Below are 13,543 nucleotides of genomic sequence, written 5' to 3' on the forward strand. Positions count from 1 at the left end.
AATCCCTTTCACTGATCCGCGGCCCCATACGCGGAGCTGCCCGCCGCCCTCCCGCCCCCGCGCTGCGGCCGGCAAGGTGGGCTGCGCCTGTGCGCCCCGCCGAGGGCCGGCGCCGGGGCCGCTCCGCCGAGCGCGGCACGGGGTGGGGTGAGCGGCGCGCGGGGGGCCGGGCTGCACCTCGGAGTTCAGGAAAAAGCAGAAAAAAGTGGGGAAAAAATAAAAATAAAGAAATTTAACAATTAACAATTAAAAATTAAATAATTAAAAAATATTAATAAGAAACAAGTAATACATTTTTAAAAAAATTAAAAATAAAAAATTTAAAATAAACAATAAAAACCGCCAGCAGGGAGGGTGGCAGGGGCCGCTGGCGGAGTCCCCCGCCTCCACAGCACACCGGCCGCCCCGGCGCGCCCGGGCGGTGCGCGCAGCGCGGGCCCTTGCGCGGTGCAGCGCGGCGCGGCGGCGATCGGCGACGGCGGGTACATCCTAGCGGCGGCTGCCCGCCATGGGAGCGCGGCGGGGGCGGCGGGGCCGGCGGCGCGGAGCGGAGCGGCAACTTGCGGCGGAGGCCGGAGCGCCCGGGCTGCTGCGCGGCTGCGGAACCGCCCGCCTCCCCGGGGGCCGGACGGGGCGGGAGGGGACGCGGGGCGGCGGGACGGGGCGGGGAGGCTCAGCCCGGCTCCCCGGCAACTTGTAATGCGATCGAGAGGGGAAAGCGCGGCGGGGGGGAGGCTCTCCCTCCCCCCCTCCCCACCCGCCCCCCCTCTTACTTTTACAAAAAACGGGGGGGCCTGGCAGAAAAGCGGCTGTTGGGAAAGGGCGTGCGGAGAGGGAGGCTCGGCGGCGGCGGGGAGCGGAGCGGGCTGCGGGCTGGGGGCAGCCCCGGCGGCAGCCCCGGCGGCGCGGCGGGAGGCGGAGGAGGAGGAGGAGAGTAGGAGGAGCCGCCGTCTGACCCGCACCGCTCCCAAACTTGAAAGTTTATCTGCCCGAAAGAGAGAGCGGCCGCGGGGCGCGCACCGCTCCTCCGCACGGAGCGCAGCACCGAGCGGCGCAGCCGCCGCGCAGGGAGCGGCCGCCGGCACGCTGCGAGCGAGGCGAGGCAGGGAAGGGGGGGTCACCCCTGCGACAACACCCCCCGCCACCCCCCACCCCCCCAAATCTGCCAGAGGATCGATACTGTTTGCTGGAGACCGAGGACTTGCTCATCGGCGCACACGCGGGACCGCTGTCATTAGCTAACGGGGCACCGGCGGCCCGGGGGGGCCGAGAGTGGCACCAAAAGTCACTGCAACCTGGGCGAGAGGGGGAGAGAGAAAAAAAAAAAACTTCCTACCAATGGACAACAGGAAGTGACCACCACCAGCGGGGAGGCTCTGCTCGGAGGGAGAAGCTGCAAGACAAAGAAGGAGGAAGGAGAGGTGAAAGGGAAAACTGCCCGAGGTCCGCGGCGTGTGCGTGCGTGCGGCTCCGGGAGCAGGGAACAAAAGTCACCCGGGAAGGGGAGACAGAGAGCGGCGGGGAAGGCGGGATGGAGGACGGGTTAAAGGCAGGCGTGTGAAGATCAAGGGAGAGAAGAGCAAAGCAACGCACACGGGCACCGAACAGCAAAGGAACACGGAAAAAGCGTACACAAAAGTTTCTTTTCCTCCCGGGGAGAAATTACTCACACGCACACAGAAATCAGATGCCTTGCAGACCAACTTCTGGGGAAAGAGACCAAGATTGAAGAGGACGCAGAGTGATGTGAAGAAAGAAAGAAGGGACACACACACACACAAAACCGCCGGAAAAGAAAGCAAAAAGCAGCGCAAAAGAAACTGAGAGCCGGGGGGGAAGAGAGAAAGACAGAAAAGCGAAGATCGTGACCTCCCTCAGCAAGTGAACCTTGCACATATGTTGTGTAAAGTGTGTGCAAAACAGAGCCCTCCTGCGCGGTGCGTGTGTGTCGCTGCCGCCGCCGCTGCTGCCGCCGCCGCGGTCGGTGCCTCTCGCAGGCGGCGCTGCCGGTGCCGGGGAGACGCATCATTTGGCGGAGCGAAGCGGCTAATTGCGGAGCCCCGTCCTTCATTTACATATGCAGCCTGAGTCCGCTGGAGCCGCGCCAATCCGCGCTCGCCCCCAGCACCATTAATCGCCATGCATTATTCACAATCATAATTACAGAGCCCCATGCGCGCTCCGCGCAGCCGCCCCAGCCCGCCGCGCACTCCCCGCCGCACCGCGCACACCCCGCCCGGCTAATCCCCCACTCGCTCACCCACTCACCCGCTCACCCCACTCACTCCCAGTTTGGTTGGCTGGTTAGCCTTGCCTTTTTTTTTTTCCTTTTCTTTCTCTCTCTCTCTTTTTTTTTTGTTGGTTGTTGTTGTTTGCTTGGTTGGTTGCCTTTTCTGTTGTTGTTTGGTTTGTTTTGCAACTCGACTTTTATTTGCGAACAGTTATTTCCAGCCCCATTCCCTCGTTCCCAATTCCTCCCCCCTTCCCACCTCCGCGTCGCTGATGCCACTGCAAAAAGCAGAGTCAAGACGGCTCAGTTAGCAGCATGTCTCGTCGAAAGCAAGCGAAACCCCAGCATCTCAAGTCGGACGAAGAGCTGCAAGCGGAGGTAGTTTCTGAGCACGGTAAGGGCTCCCGCGCCGCGTTCTCCTTCTCTCTTCTTTTGTGAGCGCGTTTCGGCCGAGCTAGGTGGGTTTACGGTGATGGTGAGCAGGGGAGCGCGATCGCTCTGCAGCGGGAGAATGGGAATTAGAGCAGCTGGGGGAGAGGCAGCGGAACTGAGAAGTTCGCAGTTTAGCCAAGTTTCTGCCGCCCACCCCCCGGCTCCGCGGCCCTCCCCGTACCCCCGCCTGGCCTCACCAGCGCGGTGCCGCGGCGGGGCTCGGCGGCCCGGCCCTCCCGCGCTGGGCTCGGGCGGCTGCGGGAGCGGGAGCGGGCACCGGGCGCAGCGCCTGCCGCCGCCTCCCGCCGCTGCGCTCCCCCCCGGCTTTCCGGGTACCTCTTTTTTCCTGCACACGCAAACACACACACACACCGGTGCGGACAGGAGCCATGTTCCCCTCGCCCCGCTGGCAGCGAAGTTGGGGCGGCCGGGATGCCCTTGCCCGGGACTGCGGGCTCCGGGGCCGGGGGGGGTCCCCAGCTCCGGGGGGGATCCCGGGGCAGCCCCGCCGCGGCCGATGCCAGAGGCCGCCCCCGCGGGCAGCCCGGCCCAGGCTGGGGGGGCTTTGCCCCGGCCGCTGCCCCCGCTTGCCCCGGCGGCGCGGGGGGGCCGTTGCTCGGCAGCGGGGAGGGAACCCCGAAGGCCGCAGGCAGAGGACCCGGGGGCCGCGGGCAGGGCGCCCCGGGGGCTGCGGAGCTCATTGCATTATCTGCGAGGAGGTTGAGCTCTTCGGCCGCACCACCCCCACCCACCCCCGCCTTTCCCCCCCGGCCTCCTGGCTGTGCTGCGGGGTGGCCGGTCCCGGGGGGCTCGGGGCGCCCCCGGCGGGCGCTGCCGGCGCTGGGGGGGGCTCGCCCATCCGCCATTCCCCGCGCCCTCCCCGCACGCAGGCACGCGCACGCTTCGCTTTTATGCATCTGGGTGCCCAGGCTGCTGGTGAACAAGTGTCCAGAGCGGCGAGGCTGCGGGCTGCGGTCACTCCTGTCTCCACTGTGCTGTATTTTTTTCGAGAGGAGGGCTGCAGGGGTTTTTTTCCTTCCTTTTTTTTTTTTTTAATTTTTTAAAAATTATTTTAGTTTCCTTAGTAGCCCTTGGCATTGCAGCCTGCAAAAGCACGCCACACCCCACGCGCACTTTCCTGGGCTAAGTTGAGAGCTTCCACTTGAAAGTTTTTCTTTTCCTCGGTGCACAGAGCCCACTGCTCGCCCAGCTGCTCGCCTGGCCGAGTGGGAGCCCCAGGTTCTCTGCTTGCGGTGTAGGCCCTGGCTCTGCTGTTCTCTGCCCCCTCTCCCTCCCTTCGGAAAGAAAGAAAAACCCCATTTCTGCTTCAAACCCAGAATGACTTCCAGGGTGCATCCGTGGGGAGAGCCAGGCAGCGAAGTTGCAGCCCGAGGAGGATTTTGACTATTGTATCTGAACTTTACAGCCCTGAAGCTTAAGGCAGCGTGAATCCACTTCATCAGGTTAAAACATCTGTCAGACTGGCAAATCGTTCGGCCTCCTGCTCCTTCCCAGGGCGTTTGGGGAGCCAGGGAGGGAGTCCCACCCTGGCCAGGGCTGCTAAGGGGGCTACTGCCACCGCTCCGGGAAAAGCCACTGGGGTGCTCACAACAGCAGGCACAGGGAAACGCTCCCGTGTGTCACAGCCGAGGAGCAGAGCGGGGCATCTGCAAAAAAAAAAAAATTTTTTTTCTTAGGAAATGGTGGTCGCATAAAATAATTGAATATAGGCAAACAGATGAGAATTAGAATTTTATTATGTCAACAACATTTGTTGAGCCCAGCCTGTGTTGGGGTGGGTGCTAGGACTAAGAATTGATCACTGGCATTATAAACTTTTACATGCTCTGAATCCATTTCAGCTCAGAAAAATAAAACGCTGCTACTTCATTATGACACTCCTGGCAAGTCAATAAATTTAAAAAAATTGTTAAACTAGGTTTTTGTTTTGTTTTGTGAATCTTATCTATGTAGCCATGTCACCCGAGATTAGAACAAGAGATATGCTAAAAAGAAACGCTTGCATATGGTGGGTAGATTAAGGACAAAGAATCTTTTTGTCATGGAAATGTTTTTTTTTTTCCCTTTTTTGGGGGGGTTTTGTTTTGTTTACTTCATCACATAGAATTTCTCACACTTGGTTTGTTTTGTATTGCCCTCAATGACTACATGATCAAATGAATGGATTTATTTCTGCCGAATGAGAAAGACAGTCTTTCCATCAAAAGGACTACATTGCATCCCAGTGAGGAATTTTAAAGCGTTATTATTGTGGTCCCTGAATAGCACAAAATCGGCTTTCACAGCAGCCCTAAAATGCAACAATGTAAATACTTTTCAGCCTTAGAAGGCCGTTATCAAAATGTGCTATGTTTCCTTTTATTAAAACATATTTTAATTAATAGAGTGAAACCCTGCATAGTTAACAATTAACAAGCCAAAGTAGTGCTGTTGGTTTTGCACTTTCATTTGGGAAATGTGAGTAAGGTGGAGGCAGGACACACGAGCAGAGGAGCTATCTGGTGCACTGTGGTGTGGTGTAAATCATTTACACATTATATTAGGAAGCCTAACGATTGCTATACTGAAAGCAGTTTTATAGGCCAGATATAATGACCGCTCCAGATCTCGTGAATTAAAGCACTTCTTGTCAAGTCAGTGCTCTTCGTTTCTGTTCAGGGCTGGAATCAAGATATTGCTACAGTTCCTGAGCGCATTTTGCAACAGGCCAAAAATAGTTTGCAGGGTGCCAGGGTATTTGTCGTTTCCAGAAGGCGAGCTGTTCCAGCAGCGGTGCCTGCTGCTCAGAGCCTTTTCAGTGATGTGGCTGTTTTATCTTCAGAGGTGGAACTTGTTGTTAACGTGAGATTAAGCAGGCGAAGCTGATTATTTATTTAATGAAATCGCATTTAATATCGCCTCAAAATAGATTGTATTAAGCGAAGCTTTTAAAAATGAGCGTCCCATGAAGGTGGCCCTTGGAGCCCAGAGGCGGCCGGCACAGCGGGGAGCAGGGGCACGGCCAGTGTTAGGCCGCATTTTAAGTCGCCTGGTCTCGCCATAACTTTGGTGCTAACGTGGGCCCAGAAGTTTTAGAATCAGAGCAAATGATTTTATAGCCAGCATGGGCTACAGCATCACACAACTGCCTTCAAACAGGGCAGTGTCATGGGGGTGAGAAACTGTGGGAAATCTGATGATAATTAGCAATGTCATCAGCTACAGATTTACATTCAGAATCGTTTGAAATTATTTGTCAGAAGGATAATGCTAAAAATGTATTTTGTAATAATTTCAAAAGGAAGTGTTAACAAACAGCTGGCCATGATATATTGCTTGAATAATTGCACTGTTGAAGAGTGAACAAAAGATACCTATTTAAAAAAAACCCCACACTTTGAGGTTACTAAATTAGAAGATATGATGGAAATCATTTAAAACCAGCAGCAGCAGGACTCAGATGACTGCCTGTAGAACACAATAATCTCGTTTTCCCAGTAAATGTAAAGCATTGTAATAGCTGGAATTACATTTCTAATACACTTGCCTAATTCAACAGATTACAAACGAATCAGAATTATAGATATAATGCACATACTTGAACTCCAATTAATATTTATGTTAAACCACAGATACAGGGTTTGTGTTTTTAAAGTAGGGATAATAAAAGGGTTTTTTTGTAGTGCTGAGAAGTGATTCTTAAGAGTGTGCAAGTGAGGTTCTGGTAAGGGTGGTGACAGATGATGCTTTGGACTTTTTCATGCGAAGTTTCTGGCAAAGATGCATTGTTGTTTAGTCGGAGGTGGAAGGGATATCTTGTAGTGAACTGTGTAATGACAGTTTTCTAATGTGCCTTTTACAATCATTTCTTTAAGCATTGGACCTGCTCCCCACCCCCACTCTTAAGTGCATGCAGCATAGTTTAAACTAATGGATCTTTTTCATCCTGATGGAGTGGGATTGGGCTGTGCAGTTTTGAGCAGCTCGTGACTGCACTCGGTTATTCTCCTGGAGCATGTACACAGCACACATGCTCGCTCCAGCAGCAGCGCGGCTCTTGTGGAGCAGCCAGCTTCGTCTGAGCGTAAAAACACATTTTGGAAGGACATTCCTACGTGCAAAACAGAGGTTATTGCATATCGGTTAGACGCTATTGCTTTTAAAACTTGAGAAGTCACAAGCAGCTGTCAGTAAACATAAAACTTGGGTGATTTTTGCAAATGTTTGTTCTGAGGCCATTGCAAGAGAAGGCTTTTTGTTTTGAAAAATAAAGGCCAAATTAAGTATTGCTATAAATTGCCCCTTTGATAAGAAATGGCAATTGAAACTTTATATCAATAGTTCTGCTCTTATGGTAGAGGCTTAACATTCAAACTATGTAACATCTGTATTTGTATAATTTTTAAAATATTACATTTTGAACTGTGTTAGCAGTAGGAAAAATTTGGAATAATAAGGAAAGTACAACAATCAGCTGATGTGCTGGTGTCTGTGTAACAGTGAAAGCAGCCAAAACTGGGTCAGATTTTACCTGGTGGTGTTGATCCCGAGGAAGCCTCACCACCTCCGAGGTGGGCACGAGGGCTCCTCATCTGGGGTGGCAGGGAGGAAATTTTGAAGGTGGTGGTTTAAATTCTTTGTAATTAAGCTATTAATATGCATACACTTAGCTGCTGAAAATGACTTTTCCATCCCTAAGAAAGAGGAAAAGCTACAATTCAAAAAATGGGTGGCATTTAAAAAGAAAAGAGTAAAAATAAACAAATTAGTAATGAGTATTAGTGCCATTTCTGAAAAATAGTTTGATCTTGGGAAGATTTTGTGCATATCTTTCCTTTATTTGATTTGTTGACTGCCAAGCCAGGACAAGCATATCTGTTGACTATCCATCAGTCAGGATATGAGTCAATCACTTTTGCTGATAATAAACCAGGTCTGGCATGACATTAAAATAGTTGAGGACTGACATGTTTCCCCAAATAGAGCATGTAAAACTAATTTCTTTAATAATACTGCATTTGTAAGACGAGTAATTTGAAATACTTATTTTTCAGAGAAAGCATGAGTAAATGTAGTTCCAGCAGTGTGTTTTTATTGAGTTGTACATTTAAATGTAAAGGGCCAGAATGCTGTTTTCTTCACCCTCTTAAAATTTCCCACTAAATGTAGTGAAGGTTTTCCATTAACAAAAAAATAGAGAATTTAGCTCAAAAATAGATTTTTAGGAGCTGGTTCAATTACAGTGCTGTTGGACATGGAGTACATTTCTTCTTACCAAGGAAAACCCCTTCAGAATTGGGAAAGCCAGAAAAATAATTGTTGAAAAAGGTGATAGAAAACTATCATGAAACACAGTTAAAAATTGTGTTGCTTTTAAGCTGAAAAGTGGTGGGCTGAAGAGCGGGGTCTTTAGTATTTCCTTGCTGTAGTTAGGGTACACTAAGTGAGCACACATGAACAACAGTTATTATGGGGTAGGCAAGAGATTTAAGCAAAATCTCTAAAAAGAGCCCTTCTGAAGTGGTGATTGCCTGTCTGTCTGCAATACTGATGTCTTCCCCCCCCCCCCCCAAAAAAAATGTGGACCCTATCACTAGTTGAAAAGGAAACACCAAAAACATTCCAAACTTTTGACACAGAGAGCGAGGCACCCCAAAATATTTGGGAAGGCTGTTGACCTCCTCCAGGAGCTGCTGGCCAGGGTGGGTGCTGCAGGGATGGATGCTGCGGGGATGGGTGCTGCGGGGATGGGTGCTGCGCGGTGGGTGCTGCGCGGGTGGGCGCTGCCCTGCGCGGCCGCGCAGCGGGCTGCTGCAGGAGCTCAGCCTGCAGCCGGGAGAAGGTGGGGGCGCAGAGTGCCAGCAAGCTTCCTCTGGATCTCCCCGAGGGTGGGTAGTTAGGAGTGCTCTGACAAGGCTTGCTGATTTAACCTTTGCCTGCTTTGCCCTGCCAGGGGTGGCCACTAGATGTCAAGCTCATAATACAATTAGTACATCTGTGCAGTTGACCTTGGCAGCACGGCTTACCACTGTTCTGTTAAGTGTTAACACTGAATTTGAGTGTTAACTAGAGATCCCTCGGAGTTTGCTACATGCTGTACAGCTTATCAAATGCCCATCTAGTTCAGCACAAGTGTTTACAGTTCTTCAAGAAGGAAAAAGGTTTCCTTTTGTGAAGCCCAGCATCTTGAGCTGCTTAATTAACCCTGCAGGTGCCAGGTTTTTTTCCCAGTTATTCAAAACTGACTTGCTGTTCAGTGTTTCAGGAGATACCTTCTGCTTGTGCCATTTGATAATTTTATTTTATGATTTTGTTGATGCAGTAAAGTCACCAAAGCTGCAGATGGTGAAAGCTAACGAATTTGTTTAGATCTTTACGTGCTTTGCTATCCTGTGCAATGCAGCAGTAGACAAGAACGGTAAATGAGCAAAACGACTGAGCTGCCCAACTGGTGTTGAACCACGCTGGGTTTGCTCTTCCAAGCGCTCCTTGCATGTGAGTAATTTTACTCAAAGTAGTGGTGCCATTGAGGCCAGTATTTGTAAGTTGAGTTTTGAGATGCTGAGGAGATGCAGGACTGGTCCTCACCTTGGCTTCGCTTGCTGTGAGCCCCCAAGCACAGAGCTGTTAGCGTCTCTGTGGTGGTTCAGAGAGTGGCTGGCTTCATTCTGCAGGGTGTTACAGTTGCGTAGTTTAAGTTGTAGTTAATTATATACTTTTCCAAATAGGAAAGGTATGCAGAATCTAGTGTTCTGCTGCTTTCAACCAGTCTATTTGTTTTGGTTTGGTTTTTTTCAGTGTCTTTTTCATACCAGCTATGTTAAAAGCATTGAACTAGTTTGGGGTTTTTTTAGGATTCCAAATAAAACTTGTTGCATTCCAAATAAACTTGGTTCTTGCAGACATCAGCATATTGGTACACAAATTCTATGCAAGCCGAAATTAATGTATACATGCTGTAACAGCCAACCGAGTAGCAGTTTATATGGTTGTGAAAAACATAACGCAGGTCTTATTTAATATGATACCTTGTGCAGATATTCCAAACAATTTGTGAGGCTTGCATCTGTTCCACATCTGCGTACACGTAGAAAGGTGCCAGTGTTTGAGATAACAAAGTGCTTCACTGCACAGATTAGAAACTGCAAATGTTTTCAGCAGAATACAGTTCGTGCCTGTGCCACAGGTGGCTGTTACTTAACAAATTCTGAGATTTAGGCTACTGAACAGCTCAGACCCAGCATGCCAGGTCAGTCCTAGGTTTTGCATAGCAAGAGTGCCCTCCACTGTTCACATCCACACTAACAGCTTCTGTGGTCTGAGAAAAAGGACAGAAAATTTTTCTTTTGAGTCTGGAATTTCTTCTACATTGTTAAACACAGTAGGGGTCTCTATTTGTCTCCTCCTGTTTCACAGCTTGGGCTCAGTATGTGATAATTCATCTTTTTTTTATGGGATTCAAAGCTATCATAAAGAGTTAAAAAGAATTAATTTGCAAGAAAATAAACGTGTTCTAACAATTTAAGAAAACTTTCTTTAAAAGCTCCGCCAATTGTAAGAGATGATAAAGCTAAGGAAAAAGTAATACTGTTCTTCTCAAGGATCAATACGTTGCTACAAGGCTACTGTTTCCAAATGAGTATAATTTTGAAAACAAATTTATGAGTGTTTTAAAATATGTTTTCTTATTTTATTTCAATTGAGCTCAGGCAAAAATAAGTTTGTGTATTCTGATGATAGTAGTAAATAATTGTCCTGTATCGCTGCACCATGCTCAGAGTTTTATTTATAACATTGGTTGTTTAAATAGATAAAAATGCTGTGAGTTGCACTTTGAAATTATTATTGGATTTGCATGTGAGAGCATTTTGTACATCTGTCTTCATAGTTAGCAGACATTTTATCTTTAGCATCAGCTAATGTTAGCAAACACAGTTTTTTCTGAAACTTCTTCCCAGTTTGTACACTGCTGCTCAGTGAAAGATCAGTGGGGTGGGTTTTTATTCCTGAGATTCCCACATGTAGAAAATATTGTCTCAATTATGCAGCTCTGAACATAGGAGTAATAGTAATTCATACAACACTTTTCTATGCTTTCCTTATTATTACTGCATAGAGCCCAAAAAGAAGCTTCAGAAAATATTCTGCTCACGCATTTGTTGGATTCCTTTACATTGCTTGAATGCTTCAGGAAGGAATCAGCAACATGAAATAGATGAAAGCCTAGAAAATGTTGGTTTTCTTACCTGGTTTTACTCAAGTGTCTTATGAATCATACGTAATTTGGGGGCTCTGTGACACAGAGTAACAAAATACAACAAAATACCCAATTGTCAGGGAACATTTGATTGCAGTAGTCCTCATTTAATATAATTGAAAAGGTGCTTTTCAGGCCATTCACGTGTACAGAACTACAAGTGATTTAAGTTGAGACAAAATCAAAAGATTCTGGAGCAAAGATGAAACCCGGTGTTTGATTGGGGCTTTTGCGGGGCTGGAAGCAACTAGCCCTAGTGAAGGGGGCCTTTCACAGACAGCATGCGTTTTCAGAATTAAGCTGACTAGAATGCGATGTTTAATTTCAGTCTGTGTCGCAGAAGTAGATGGCAGCGTTTTGGAAGCATACATTCACTGTATTTTCCCTTGCACATCATGCAAGAGGCTTTCTTCTCACACAGGGCAGACAGACATATGCCTGCGATAAAAATTCAGAATTAGTAAAGCTGGGTTGAAAAATCCTGCATGCATGAGGTCAGAAGCTGTGGCAATTTTTTTCTCAGCTCTACACGTTGACCGGGGGACCTGCGGCACCCTTTGAGCCCTCTCCCTTCCTCAGGTATGCGAGGAAGCAGGCCATCCCCATCCTCCCTGCAGCCATGCACTGCTCCAGCTGGGGATGCCTTGGGGCCGGTGAGCTTGGTAAAGGGGGCAGAGCAAAGCCTCGGGGTGCCAGGCCCCGTACCCCCCTCACCTCGGGGTGCCAGGCCCCGACACCCCCCTTGCCTCAGGGTGCCAGCCCCCTGTACACCCCTTGCGTCGGGGTGCCAGCCCCCGTACCCCCCTCGCCAAGCCAGCAGAGCACCTGAGCAGCCTCGGGCAGCTCCAGCCCAAAGTGACTTTCTCAAAATCGCTGCGTTTGTGTTTCTGTGGGCTGATCGTAGGGCCAGAGCCCAGCGATGCCCAGCGCCAGAGCGCTGCTGGGGCCCCTGCAGCTCCACCGGTTGGTACCCGCTGAGCCCCCTGCCCTGAGTACCACCTGAGAGATGCTGCTGCCGTTTTTCACCTGTTTTCATAGGGTAAGCTTTACGTGCTGTAATTCATCTTGTATCCCGTAGCAGCCTCAGATTAGTCTGTTAGCTGTTAGACTACTAATGAGAAAAAGAAAATAACTGAGAGGTTATTAGTGGCTGAGATCCTGACTGCTTGACAAAACTCCTATTCAACACCTTTTGTGTAACTAAGAACTGCAAAATTCAGCCCATGTCTATAAGATTAAGCAAGTGCTCGATTAATTCCGGAAAAGTCCCTGCAAATTTTTACTGCACCACATCCTCACTCTAAGAATAAAAATTACTATTTCTCTTCAGGAAAATGAAAAGATTAAATTCTTCAGTACGTGGTGGATTTAAGCACGTCATAGTTTATCAGAAAACGAAGCAAACTGTAAATCATAAGGAAGTATGCAAAAGGCTGTGTTTTCCTGTAATTGGTATATGCTGTAACTAGACCCAAAAAATAATTTTTAGGTTAATATTTTAACCTTTAATGTTTTTAATAATCTGGAGTAACTACAAAATTTTGGTATTTCTTTCTGTCACTCATAAAGTGATCGACTTTTCCCAAACAACAAAAATACCCTTTTGTGGGGAGGCGTATGCTTTCAGGCTTTACTCCCTGTTGAAGCCGGTGAAGACTTACACTTCAAAAGCAACAGCAGATACAGTACCCTGGTGCTTCCGTATTAATAAGTTCTACTGACAGGGATGTTAAAAACCTTATTTGTGAAATACTAGGGCAATGTCCATTTCTCCAACGCACATTTATAGACATTAAAAAATATTCAGCAGTTTTTATTCTCAGTCTTGCTTTTTCCCCCGTGGAGTGCTTCTCTGGGGCAGGACCTCAGGGGTGCTGTTTGTGTGACTGGTTCCTACTTTCTCGCTCCCATTCATTTCGGTGGTGGTTCCCAGTGCGAGTAAAGGCTGCTTCTCTGGGTAGGAGTCGTTGGACTGAGCCCCTGGTCTGTCACTCTGCGAAGCATCTTAGTGGCCCCAGCGTGCTGTGCAGGGAGTGTACTGTCACCGTCACCGATGGCAAAACAGCGCTTCCCTCAGTGCCGCCTGTGTCACCTGCTTGCTTACCAGGGCAGGGAGGTGCAGCTTTCAGAGAGATTGAACTTGTTTGTTTTCTTAAGAAATGCCAAAATCGTTTATCCTACATGGAAAATACTATGGTGAGGTTCTTTTTGTGCCTGCTTTGAAGTTGATGTGGGGGAACAAAAAAGCCCTAATGGCTCTAAAATATTTTTCAACAGCAGTCCTTGACTATTTCAAGACAGATGCAGAGCTGAATGAACTTAGATTGGTCATTTGAAAAGTATGCTCCCTGGGTTTGGGGCTTGGGAGCGGAGGGCAGGAGGGATACAGACCCAAGTGGCAGGTGACCCTCAGCTGGGCGCAGGCTGGTGCCCCTGCAGTAGCACGAACGGGCACGTGTTCCCGTGAGAGCAGAGCCAGCACCGATCGTCTGAGAGGTACCCGCGCTGCTGCGTTCCACTGGTGCTTTCTCACAAGTTACATGTCGGATGCAAACTGCTGCTCCTTCGAGTGTGTGAATTGGTACGCCAGGCTGGTTGTCGTCCTGGGGTGCTGAACAGGTCCC

At 49.1% G+C, this 13,543-nt stretch overlaps 1 protein-coding gene across 1 annotated transcript in view; it reads left to right on the top strand.

The window, feature by feature from the left end:
- Positions 1–2,408: 2,408 nt before the first annotated feature.
- The window catches only part of SALL3 (spalt like transcription factor 3), a 22,913-nt gene continuing 11,778 nt past the window's right edge, over positions 2,409–13,543 (top strand). Inside the window, exon 1 of the mRNA XM_005434927.4 lies at positions 2,409–2,624. Within this exon, the coding sequence (XP_005434984.2) occupies positions 2,546–2,624 (79 nt within the window). The 5' untranslated portion in view covers positions 2,409–2,545. The remainder of the gene's footprint in view (positions 2,625–13,543) is intronic.

This window comes from Falco cherrug, chromosome 3 (genome assembly GCF_023634085.1).
Source record: "Falco cherrug isolate bFalChe1 chromosome 3, bFalChe1.pri, whole genome shotgun sequence".
NCBI lineage: Eukaryota > Metazoa > Chordata > Aves > Falconiformes > Falconidae > Falco > Falco cherrug.